Genomic DNA, 13,516 nt, shown 5'->3' on the forward strand with positions numbered 1-13,516 from the left:
TTCCTTTCCATTTTCTCTTGTCACAAGTCCATGACTATAACATGTAAAAGAATGTTTGACAGCCATAAAAATACTACAGTCACATTCTTCAACTCACATAAACTGCTGTATCTTCTTTAAAGTCAAGTGATGTCAATTTATAATACCTGCAGATGCGTCCTGCAAAATGCTTTGACATAGCTGATATGTGCTGTTTATAAAGATTTTGGTTTTCAGCTGTATAGCTTTAGTTCCTATGTGCCAAGCCAAAGCCTGCTCTTTGGGATAGAAAGTGGTATCTTACTGAGCTTTAAAATAGAAATTGTATCGCTAGAGCTGTGGTTTCCTGCTCTCAGTAATAACAACTGGAATTAGTAATGAATTATACTTAGAAGCTAGGCTCTGCCATATATCAGTAGCAGACTAGAAGTAGACATTTTTATGAACGTTCATGGGGCAGGGAAGCTAGGTGTCATTACTATTTATGCCATCATCTATTGCATGGAAATACTTAACACAGATTGCAGGGACTGATCTCATTAATCCCCTACTTTTCACATTTGGGCTGCAAATTATTGATGAAAACATGTAGCTTTTGTTCACTTCCAAACATTTCAGAAAAGACCCTGATGCAGTACAGTATCTGTTGTAGTCTGAGCTCTGGCACACAGTTAGAGCTGAATGAATGATTTGAATCAGATTATCATCTGGCTAATTTAATGTCATATGTTTAGAAAAATACTGGGATGGAAATTTAATTCCAATTTTTTTTCTTTTAAATGCGTATTGTTCAGTAGTGATCAGAAAAGCAGTCCATATATGAACAACTCCGATGTGTATCTGCTCGCTATTTCAACAATTCTAATAATACTTGGAATTTACTACTATAAATATTTGCAATCACAAATTCATTAGATTTTCTTCTGCTTTTACACTGCTTATTTGATACTTCCTTTTTCTGTAAGCAGTGTTGCCAGCTCTCTCGTTTGCCATGTTTGAGTGTTCAAAGAAAACAAATATACATACAGCAAATTTGTTTAAAAGTCTTTGCCCTCCAGTAACTATTTGCCATTTTCTGTTTCATTCAAAGATAACCTTCGGAGGCATGCCTTTTTCTGGGAAGCCAAGTTCTAACAGTAGGAAAAATTTCAAAGGCTGCATGGAAAGTATCAACTACAATGGCAATAATATCACGGACCTTGCCAAGAGGAAGAAATTGGAACCTTCTAATGTGGTAAGAGCATAATTTGATGGTCATCTAAACTTCTGCTCGTTCTTCTAAAGGAGACTAGAAGGTTGTGTCTGTAGTTAATATCTTTTTGATATACTGGAATGATATCGAAAACAACAACCCCCCCCCCACATCCAAAGATGTTATTGTATGTACATTTGTGACTATTATTATTATTATTATTATTATTATTATTATTATTATTATTATTATTATTATTATTATTACTGAGCGTTTTATTTCTGTGCCCCCAATTCTTCTTCCCAATATTCATTTTCAATATCACATAACTACTTTTTAAAAGAAAATCAGCCGAACCAATAAGTACTTCTTTCCTTTCCTCCAAAATTATAGTAGTACTAAACCAGCACAGACAAGATTTATTATTAAATCAATTGCAACTCTCCTATGGCTTTAAATCCTCATATCTTCCATTCCTGCAGAGCTACTTGGGTTGCTGGATAGCAAAAGTCATTGAAAGGGACTGCTTCTACAGGCCTTCCTGGTAGTTCTGAAAAGCCTCAAGATACTAGACTTAAAATCTTTATTTAGCTTATTAACATTACAGAGCTTATTAAACTTTTATTCTTTTTTTTTTTTTTCTTTCTTGCTTCAGCATTCATGGATGCATTTATGTTTAAAATTGTGGCTTTATGAGCAGAAAGAATGTACTTTAATTACTGTATTTTTAAGGCTCTAAATATTTAAATATTTCTAAAAGGGCTTGCTGGCATACAAAGGCCATGTGCGTAAAAAATAAATGTATTATTGCAGTGTGTTTGAGATGGTCTGAATAAGTTGTTCAAGGCTTTCTCCTCCACAAGTTTACAGTCTTCACAAAGTCCTGCTAACAGTATATATGGTTCCACTATTGTTTTTCTCTTCATGTAATAAATAGTAAAGATTTACATATGAAGTGATGATGAAGTGCAAAGGATTGATTACTATTTGATTACTCCTTGGATAGTAATACTGACATTCCATATCATTTTATGAGCAGTATGGCTAAATTATCAAGGTAATGTGAAGGATAATTTTGATTATGTGATGTTTGCCTATACAAACTCAGTAATACATCCTGCTATTTAGAATCTTTTCCATACAAGAATTCCTTCAGAATTGTCAAAGGCAAAGAGCATGATATATATGCTGTGGAGGAAGAACTTTTAGCAACTTTTAGAATTATTTTTTTTTACTCAGTTGCATGAACTCCTGAATCTTTGACTTCTCTTTTTTTCCAAAATTACCTGTGATTTCCTGCCTGTGGTGCATTTTAAGCTTGAAATGTAACCGTGATTTTCAAAGACTGATGTCTCATTTAGAAAAGGATCTTTGTGCAGGAGCAATCTTTCCATTTTGTGCAGCCAAGTCCTCTGCAAGTTAGTAGGACAGATTCTTAAAGGCTCTTTCTGAACAGAAGTGTAAATTAAGAGGTTTCTATAGTGCAAATCCTATCCTTTCAAAAGTGTGGCATAGCTAGCAGGCCTGTACAGTCTCTGCAAAATCATCTCTCTGGTTTTTATTTGTTTGTTTGTAGTTGTTTTTTTTAATCCTGATACCTGTTAACATGAAAGTAAAATCCACATAAGCAGTTTTGGCAGTGTTAGTGCTACATCAAGAGGTTATGACATGCTAGTTTTATTTGATGGTTCTGTTGTTTTCCAGTTCTGAGAATGGCTATAAAAATGGAAGGGACCTTTATTTTCAGCAGAATTATTTAAATAGCTTCAGCTTTTCATAAACAAAATCAATTTTACTCTAAATCAACATGGATTTTTAAGATTTTTACAAAAGCTCTTTTTATCCTAGTTTTTAGCCTGATTTAGCACGAAAAATAGACTCACTTGAAACTACTGTTGTCGTTAATCATATATTTGATGATGGCACTTAAGCAATCCAACAAGGATCTAAGCTCCATTGAGGAGATCCTGTGCAAACACGTAACAGTAGGCATTCCCTGCCCTAAAGTGTATCATTTGAAGAGGCAAGACAGACAAAATGTAAAGAACTAAAACACAAGCAATCAGTATGGTGATGAGAAGTATCGAGTCGAGGGGGGAGCAGGGGGAGCAGAAGAAAGAAGGATATTGAAGAGGTGTGCGACAGTACAAAATGTTATTCTTAGATGTAGATATTGAATTTCAGAAGTCACACAGCGAAAGGGAGTTGACAAGTTAATTTTACAGAATGAGGAAGCCCAGAGAATCAAAGATTATAAGAAGATGGTAATCCTGATTTGTCTGTGAACAAAAATAAAGTTAAAAATACAATTTAGGTCTCGTATACATGGGTGTTATAAGCAACAAAGCACCACCCAGCATCTCTTTGAGTGAAGAGTAAGGGTGTAAACACAATTTAAATGTAGCTTAAATTTAAATAAAGTCCAACGCTGGCTTTAATAATATATTTTGTTTAGGTTTAGAGGAGAAGAATTAGGGGGAAAAAAGTTTATCATGTGATATATAAGATGGCAACAGCTCTTTGGGGAGAATGAGTCATATAGATGGTCTTGAGTAGTTATTGCTCTTCTTCGTGGAGCCTGATTTGTTTTCATAGAAGATGAGACAGATTATAAATATGGCCAAAAGGGAGAGTTAGCGAGAAAAGGACATCTGAGACAGAGAAAGTATGTGCTTTTCTCCTGAACCAAGTCACAAACAAGAGTTTGCAGTGACTAACACACACAGTAGGTGCTAACTCTTGTATGCAACTTGACTTGGTACTAAGACAGAAACTGGGAACACTCAGACAATCTTTTCTATATTTTCTACTAAAATATAACAAGCTTTGTATGACTTTCATTGCCTTGTATAACTGAAGAATATTGACCCTTGCAACACTAGTGGGAAAAGACTAGAACAGGGTCCTCAAACTACGGCCCGCGGGCTGGATATGGCCCCCCAGGGTCCTCAATCTGGCCCCCGGTATTTACAGACCCCCCCGCCGGGGGTTTTGGGGGGAAACCAAGCAGCCGCAGATGGCTGCCTGCCACTTCATCCGCGCGCCGGCCCCCTGGTTAAAAAGTTTGAGGACCCCTGGACTAGAATATGAAGCTAACGAGAAGTAATGCAGAGAAATTTTGGGAATTTAGTCACTTTATCGAATTTTTCTACCCAGAGGTATATAAAGGGCAAACAGTGTGAATACTAATTGGATTTAGTTTCCACAGAACAGTCTTTCCAATTTTAAAGCCTGAAACCGAAAAATGCTGAGGAGATTTATATTTGCTACCCTTCATTCTTACATCCACTAGTTCTATGCTCCACCCAGTTCTGCAGCTCCTATGCCATGTATTACTCAATGTAATCACGTGCAAACTTCAGCTAAGTGTTTTCTTTAAATTCTTTATATTAAGCAAACATTATATTAAGCTCAAATATGAGTAATAAGCTATTTTAGGAAAATTCTGAAATAACATGATAAACATTAGCGCATAGGACATTGCCTGTACTGTATGATCCATCCTGTTTTAACAGGTATTGTAGTCTTAATCTCTTTTGGGAGCTATGTATTCATCTGTTGACTGTGTTAATTGTGAAAGGTTTTAAGACCCAGTAGTATTTCCACAAGGGATAACATCTGAATGTGGATAGGCAAAATTGATATATGAGAACTAAACATGAAGCTAATTTGCAACACAGGTTAAAGATCATGATCCAAAGCTCAAGCTACCCAAATTAAGATATTTTTACCATTTTCCTTCCAATGTTACGTGAAAAATTCTCTGATAAGACCAACGGTTTCAATATAAATGCACAGTGTATGTTTGACTTCCAGATGTCATTGTTCAAACAACTATTCTGCAAGTCACTCTGAATATACAAGAGATCTCTTTCCCTCCTAAAAATGAGAATGCCTTTCTAGAGGCAAGCTGCAGATTAACTCCAAAACTTGACCTAGACCCAGTGACAATTTGTATCAGATGGGCTGTACTTAAACAAGGAGTTGCTTTCTGAATCACAGTCATAGAGGGAATCAATAATCCAGTTCAGATTAACCTGAATAGCTCAGTAGGGAAAATACTAACTAGCAGAGAAATTAGAATTATATGTTACTTCCTCAAGAAATCTTTTATGCAGTGAGGCTGTTCATTAGAAATGCACTCACTGATATGAAAAAGGGTTTGAATGTACTCGGTGCCATTGACATTAATAAGTGTTATACATGCAAATATCCAAACCATCAGGATGACAGGAAAGCGTCAATTGGATATGAAAACCTTCTTGTTATGACAAAATTGTTAGTTCTTCTCAGTAACAAGGCAGCAAAAGAAATTCTTAAAAATGTCTGACAAAGTGCTTTCTGAGTGCTACTTAACAGGCATCTGTGACTGAATGACAGATCTCTGTCTTACAAAATGCTGTTGCCTTCTGTGTCTGCACAGGACTGCCTTAACTGTCACAGAAGTTGTTTCTAATCCATAGGGTATTACACTGAGAATGGTAGCAAAGAGTTACACAGGGTATTTCAGCCACTCTCCAGCTTTTTTTTTCTCTCCATATAATTTTTTTTTGGTTTAATCAAAGTTACTCTGTAGCACGCTTGGAAATGTTCAGACTAAACCTATTTAAACAAGTGAGTTAACTGCTTTGATGTAATATTTAGTTGGCTGAAAACTTAAAATCTCTAGGCAACTTTTAAACCAAAAAACCCCTCAAAAACAAAAAACAACAAAACAACCAAAACCCCAAACACAGAATAACCAAGCAGCTTAGCAGCAAAGGAGGTAAGGGGAGGTCCTTTGCCTTTAGTCAGAAAGTAGTTGTGATTTCTCTCATCACACTGAAATTTAAAAGCTTCCTATAGCTTTTTTAGCTCTTTATTTTCCAAAGTCCATGGATATGTTTTTGTTATTCATGGACCACTGATGTACAAAAGAACATGGTTTGTAATGCTGAGATTTTTTTTCATAAAAATAGGAAAAAAACATTTTAGGACATTGGTATAAAGAGACCTCTCCTCTAGTTACAGATAATTGGAAATGTCAGTGTTACTTAATTCACGATGGAGGCTGCTAGTCTGATAGTCTACTTGCTACTAATTCTACTGGCCTTTATATGTTGACTGTGTGACAATATAACTTCTGATTTTCTGTAGGAGATAGAGGTGGTTATGCAGAGTAATGTAAGAATCCGAGTGCAAGAAATAATTATTTTTATTCATTTAGTTTTGACATGGGTATAATATATAAGAAATTGAATCTGCCACACAGGTGTTATCTTGCTATGACACAAATAAGCTGTTTTCTGATGTGTTGTTCTTTTTAAAAGTGATGGGTTTGGATGCTGGTAAATGAGCACTAAATCTTGCTTATTGGTGTAATCTCACCCATCTCCAATTGAAAATAATTACTTCTGAAAAAAAATTATGTAGGACTTTTCTACCCCACATTTTCATACACAAAACTCCTATCTTGCTTCCATATTCTCAAACTTCCTTCAAGATGAACTTTCAAATGCATTTATACACTATGAATACAAAAATATGTGACATAGAAGATTGTATCAGGAAGACAGTAATACGGAATTTACATATTTGTGTGACGAAGAAGATGACTGAATACTATCGGGATTCTGAACAGTTCTTAAGTGAACCTCATCTCTAAATAACTAGGTACCCTCAAAAACGTTGCCCAATCCTTAGTATTTTTTTAAAATGTACAAATAAATATCAAAGAAATTGCTGTCTTGATCACAGTAATAATTTCCATACTGCATGAGTTGTAATTCTTCCTTCCAATATTGAACTGAAATTGCCACAGATTATCTATCTGCTACAGTGCATCAGAAAACCGAACCATAGAACAAGATCCACTTTGCCACATGTTAGCGGAATTCTTCAGCAGAGGAAAATTTCCTGTTATATTTGCATTGGTGCCTTAAACAGTCAATTCTGAACAGAGATGACTAAAAAATATTTACAATTTCTAAGGAAAAAAATGGTAATGCATCTAACATTGTGGCCCTTCATGAGAAATTACAAGACTCAGAGTGAAAAATTCATGTCCCAGATTCTAGTCTTGTTTACAGACACATTTTAAAGCTTTGGAAATCAATAAAGTTGACTGATTTTTTTCAATTCCCCTAAAAGTAAAATTTCAGTCTGAAAAATGAGGTTTCTTTTACAGAGAAGATTATTGACTAACTACAAGTATTAGGCATTTTTCATGATCAGCTACTCCAAATCCTTCTGCTCCATGAAATGAAGTATTAGCTTATCTAGTATTATCCAACAGAAAGGCTAGCTCTTCATGTGGTATTATGCATACTTTTCACAACCTCATGTATTGTATTGATTGATGCATTGACATAAGGATATTTGTAAAGCTGTATTTAATTTTTATAAAAGGGTGAATTACTGTTCTGTTGTAGGCTTCTTTGGTGACCACCAACAATCCAAAGTTTCTGTGTGATTCATTTCTTCGTCTTTGAACTGGGAATATTAATGCTTTTGTCTAAGCTTTATCTTAGTTAGACTATAACTCTTCAGGCAAAGACTGCCTCTTATTGTGTGTTTGTACAGTACAAAATATATCAGGGCCACTGCTAGAATGAACAGACACATCAGAGTCATTGTATTAACTATAATGATAATATTAATAGCACATTTGAACATGCAGCTTGCTTTGATCACAGTAGTCTCTAGGTTGAATGAAAACTAGAATGCTTTTCTAGGGTTAGCTATGAATGTAGTGGAATCTTAGCATTTTGCTTATTTTTTTGCTTTTTTTATGTTTTACTTAGGGAAATTTAAGCTTTTCCTGTGTGGAGCCACATACAGTGCCTGTCTTTTTCAATGCCACCAGTTACCTTGAGGTTCCTGGTCGTCCAAGTCAGGATCTGTTTTCAGTCAGTTTCCTTTTCCGAACCTGGAACCCCAATGGACTTCTTGTCTTCAGCAACTTTGCGGACGACCTGGGGAATGTTGAGATTGACATAAATGAGGGCAAAGTGAGCGTCCATATCAATGTCACCCAAGTAAAGAAGAACCGAATAGACATCTCATCAGGTAAGTGCTGGGGTTTTTTTATTGGTATCATCTTTTGTTGGTGTTGTTTAAAAGCATCATGGACCTAAAACTCAGAACAATTGTTTTACAAAAATTAAAATTTAAATAGCAACTATGTTAAATTCTTTATTGTATGATTTTTTGAGTAAGAGGTGGAAGAATATTGAAACAGAACATTGAACCAGTAGATTAAGAATAAAGGTGCAAATATTCTTACTCTGTCATGAAACCCAGAAAACATATCACCCCTTATCTATGAGGCAGCATTGATTCTTTTTTTGTTTTTTCCAGTCTTGCAATCTTCTCTTGGAAAATATTTGGTTTCAAAAGGGAAGGGTACTCCCTTGTTGAGACTTGCCTAATAATTAGGCTGCTCCTATTACTTCCTAATAATTCAAAAGCTTTATTTTAAAAAATAAAAAAAAATTAAAAAAGCAATAATAGTTGGGTTTTGCTACAAGGCTAGCATGAAAAATACTGTGGCATTCTCCAAATATTCTGTAGAGTCATGCTAGAGAAGTATCAGAGCATTCAGCACCTAACAAAGGATGTTTTGGAAAATACTGGGTAAAATGTAGAGTATTAGGTTTGTTTCTGGAGGAAAGGGTGTATGTTGGTGTCAGTTCATCAGCTTTTTAAAATTACTTGATTCTTCCATTTGGATAAATTATACTTTTAATCTAGATTCTTTATGTGGGTTTCTAGAACAGCTGTAGCCAATATGGTGTTAGCTACATCATGTCAAGTAACACTTTTTCTTAGCAAAGTCATGACCTAACCGTGGGTTGAAAAATTATTTGCCTGCAAATGGATCTAGCTCCACATAAAAAAATCTCTAGTGATTGGTTGAAGCAGCATATACGGTAACCTAGTTTCTTAGCCAAAAAGTGGACTTCTTTTTAGCTGGAAAACATCTGTGATTAGTATATTTTCTTAAGGCCATGGTGGTATCTTCAGTTTTCATCAACAGGACAGATATACTGGTATAGCTCTGAATGAATGACAGTAGTTTTTATGTCTAATCTTCTATTTGAAAATATATTGTCAACACAGCTATATAAACAGGGACTTGAGGAAATGTTAGGAAAAAAACCAGCACCTTTTAATGAGAAAACTCACATTAAGTAGGAAAGTAAAGTTGCATTTTGCAAGTGGAAATTTTGGTGAGTTTTCTCTTAACAATGAAATAGAATTGAGCATGAAATGAAATTAACTATTTTAAAGGTATAATAATAAATATGAATAACAATATTATATTATTATATAATGAATAAGAACATAATATAATAACAATAAAATATAAATAACAAAAAACCCCAGAATTCACCTGTTTTGTAAAATGAAAACTACATCGTATATCCTTCCATCATTACAATTTTTTTAGCACAAAAAATCAACACCATAGATTACAAGTTAGCATTTTATTGCCTTTGTTGTATGAATACACTCATGAAAGAATTAAGTTTTGGTAACACAGTAGGATCTTGAACAAGAAGGTTTCTTAAGGTGCTAGTGCAACACAATTAGGAAACACGTGGAATTATCACCCTCATTCTTTCTTCCTTAGCTCTGTCTACTGCAAATCCCAGTTTACAGAGAGCAGTTGCTAGCCATTATACTTCTTTATGAGCTTCCTTGTGCCTTTTTGGTCCAAGGAAGATTTCAGTGCTGATTAGCTAAATATTACAAGAAATAAGAATTTCAGCAATTTGTCACTAATTTTGCCCAGTGTATATCTTGATACAAAACCGTTTCCAGATTCCATTATATTTATATTCTGGTAAGTAAACACATGTGAAAACTGTTAATGTGCTCTTCTGCTTTCTCCAGACCATTACCCTCATCAGCAAAAATTCCCTAACTACTGTGGTGTAAAACCAGAGTATTTGTATTCTGATTGTCTTCTGAAATAATCTAAATTGAATATTCTTCAGTGTAAATCTTTTCACTATGTATGATTAGTTTACATCAGGGGTCCTCAAACTATGGCCCACAGGCTGGATACGGCCCCCCAGGGTCCTCAATCCGGCCCCTGGTATTTACAGAACCCCCCTGCCCACCCCCCCTCCCCGCTGGGGGTTGGGGGGGGAACAAAGCAGCCGCAGATGACTGCCTGCCACTGCATCCGCACGCTGGCCCCCTGTTTAAAAAGTTTGAGGACCCCTGGCTTACATAATAGCCCAAGAATCATATACAGCCATACATTTTTATAGCTGTGATGCTGTTCTTAATCTCATCATAATCCAATATCTACATACTACAGTTTGAATATCTTGAAGAGTTAATAGATTCCTTTGTTATTACAATTTTTACCGTAATACAAATACATTTATTGTTCAATTTTCATTGTATGGATTTTTCATATTTACATAGCTGGGAAAGCTTTGATATATTTTAGTATTTTGTTGCTCCTGTTGCATTTCAGTGCCTGTAAGATGAATTGTGTGTGTGAACGTAAGAAAGCAAAATATGGCACCTGACAGGGAAGGCTGCAGAAGGAATGCTGCTGTGTGTACGGCAAATATCACAGCGACCTTCTTGTTCCCTTGTTGTGCAGGGAATTAACAGATGTCAGCAGATCGACCTGCTGGGCTTATGTAGAAGTCAAAGGGGTCTGCCTTTGGCACAAAGATTTCTGAGTGTTGTGGCCCTATAGATACAAGATACACGCTTTTCCACTGATTATTTTTAACAGCTGGCAAAGCAGAACTTTCTGTAGTCAAGTGTGCAGGCTTCTATGTAGCTGCATGTCGGGGATGAATAATTAGACTTCTGTCTATTGGGAGGTACGCACCTTGGTTGTCACAAAGAATAAGGCTGACTATAACCACAGCCTAGATGCAGGCATGTTTGGTATTTTATAGTTTTGCTGTACTTACGCCTGTCACCTGTAATGGCGTGTTTTTCCCTGGAGCAAACTTAAGTCTCTTAGTCCTTATTCTATATACCTCTAATAATATTCTAACATACTTTCATCCAAAGCTTTTGACATCGTCTGTTCATGTTAACATGGGGACATCAGCAGTTCATTCTGGGGCATAGTCTAATGCTGGCTGTAGAAACACTAGTTGAACTAAGTGGCAGGAATTAGATGAGAGATCTGTATGCTGATGTGCAGATGGTAGAATTTGTTCCTGCACAGAATTTTGTGCCTCTGCACTAAAGATACTGGTGTGGAACAGAGTTCTGGTTTGCCTGTTCTTCAGCATCGTAATATTCCATAAACACTTTAAAGCTGCACACACTGACTCATGGTGCTTTAATTCAGCATGACGGGTTCAGACAGGAGAGTGTAGCCTTCCAACCTACCAAATACAGTTAATTTCCCACCCTTCTCACTGGTATCTGGGCACTGCAAACCTCCTTACTGAGCTACTTGATGAAGATCTTTGTGATACCTGTGAGGGATCAAACAGTGTGTGAAAAAGATTTTCTTTTTGACTTGACAGAACTTTCATACTTAATTATTTTGAGTATTTTGTTCAAGGAGAGAAAGGCAGCTGCAGGTTTAAAACTATACACTTTACAAACATAACAATGAAATAACACATAGAAGTTACAACTAAGCTGCTGCACAGACCCATATTTGCTACTTACCTACAGAGTCAGTAAGGGGAATCGTTTACAGGACATTGTAAAAAGTTCTTGTTGTGGGTTTGCATTGCAAGGTTTTGGTAGTGGGTGTGTGTGGGGGTGGGTGTGCGCTACAGGTGTAGTTTCTGTGTGAAGATGCCAGAACCTTCCCTCTTGTCAAATGGACCTACTGCTGGCCAAGGCTAAGTCCATCAGCAACAGTGGTAGGGCCTCTGTAATAGCATATTAAGAAGAGGGGAAAAAAAAAAAAAAATCTGTTCCAGTGAAAGGGGGGACTCAGAATACATGAGAGCAACAACCCTGCAGCCTCCTGGGTTAGTGAAGGAAGGGGATGAGGTGCTCCAGGTACTGGAGCAGAGATCCCCTGGCAGCCCGTGATGAAGTCGATGGTGAGGCAGCCTGTGCCCCTCAGCCCACGGAGGCCCTCCACCTGCAGCCTGGGGTGGATCCCACACTGGAGCAGGGGATGCCCTAAGGAGGCTGTGACCTGTGGGAAGCCTGTGCTGAAGGTGTTTTGCTGGCAGGACTTGTACCCCTGTGGGGACCCGCACCAAAGCAGTTTGTGCCTGAAGGACTGCACCCCATGGGAGGGACCCATGCTGGAGGAGTGTATGAAGAACTGCAGCCCGTGGGAAGGACTCACATTGGAGGAGTTTGTGGAGGACTGTGTCCTGTGGGAGGGACCCCACACAGCCCCGTTTCCCACCACCCTGTGCCAGTGGTGGGGAGGAGGGAGAGAAACTGGGAATTAAGTTAAGCCCGGGAAGAAGGGAGAGGTGGGGAGAAGGATTTTTTTTTTTTTTCCTGATCTGAATAGTAAATTAAACTAATTTCCCCAAGTTAAATCTATTTTGCCAATGATGGTAATTGAGTGATGTTCCTGTCCTTTTCTCCATCCATGAGCCTTTCGTTATATTTTCCCTCCCCTGTCCAGTTGAGGAGGGGGGTGATAGACTAGTTTTGGTGGGCACCTGGTGTTCAGCCAGGGTCAAACCACCGCTGTTTTGTAGACAGCTGTAAGGTTTAGAGGCAAGAGCATCAAATAATCAACAAGCAGAATAAATTGACTGCTAAGAGTGAGAGCTACTACTTTTAGAAATCACAAATGGGTTTATACTTAATTTTATGCCAAGTAATTCTGTTTTTTCTCTTTCATATTGTGAATGAAGGGATACAATGCTCTAAGTGGTCAAATAGAAAAAGTTTAACTTCTGTGTCAATACAGTGATTATGAGAGGTTTATATAGCATGCTGTGGGAAAACGTTTGGATTAATAGTAGGCAATTCATGAAAATCATGAAGCAGACATTACTTTACATTTAAAATCACTGAATTTTTCATTATTTAAATGATTTTGTATATCTGAAGCTTCTCCATTCATTGCTTGGAGTTCAAAATTGTCTTCAGCCTGATTAAGAGGCATTCCTACTATCTGTCATGCTTTAATTCATAGAATCATAGAATCAGAGAATGGTTTAGGTTAGAGAGGACCTTAAAGATCATCAGGTCCAACACCCCTGCCATGGGCAAGGACACCTTCCACCAGCCCAGGCTGCTCCCAGCCCCCTCCAACCTGGCCTTGGGCACTGCCAGGGACGGGGCACCCACAGCTGCTCTGGGCAACCTTTGCCAGTGCCTCTCCAGCCTCACAGTAATAAATATCTACTCTGAATCTACCCTCTTTCAAATTCCCTTTTTCATTCT

At 37.1% G+C, this 13,516-nt stretch overlaps 1 protein-coding gene across 2 annotated transcripts in view; it reads left to right on the plus strand.

Annotated features, from left to right (window-relative positions):
• The window catches only part of CNTNAP2 (contactin associated protein 2), a 1,159,973-nt gene that overhangs the window by 536,518 nt on the left and 609,939 nt on the right, over positions 1-13,516 (plus strand). For both annotated transcript variants that reach the window (XM_055709318.1, XM_027816209.2), the window contains 2 exons: positions 1,070-1,213; positions 7,954-8,218. In XM_055709318.1, coding sequence (XP_055565293.1) covers positions 1,070-1,213; positions 7,954-8,218 — 409 coding nt within the window. The remainder of the gene's footprint in view (positions 1-1,069; positions 1,214-7,953; positions 8,219-13,516) is intronic.

Source organism: Falco cherrug, chromosome 4, assembly GCF_023634085.1.
Source record: "Falco cherrug isolate bFalChe1 chromosome 4, bFalChe1.pri, whole genome shotgun sequence".
Taxonomy (NCBI): Eukaryota; Metazoa; Chordata; class Aves; order Falconiformes; family Falconidae; genus Falco; species Falco cherrug.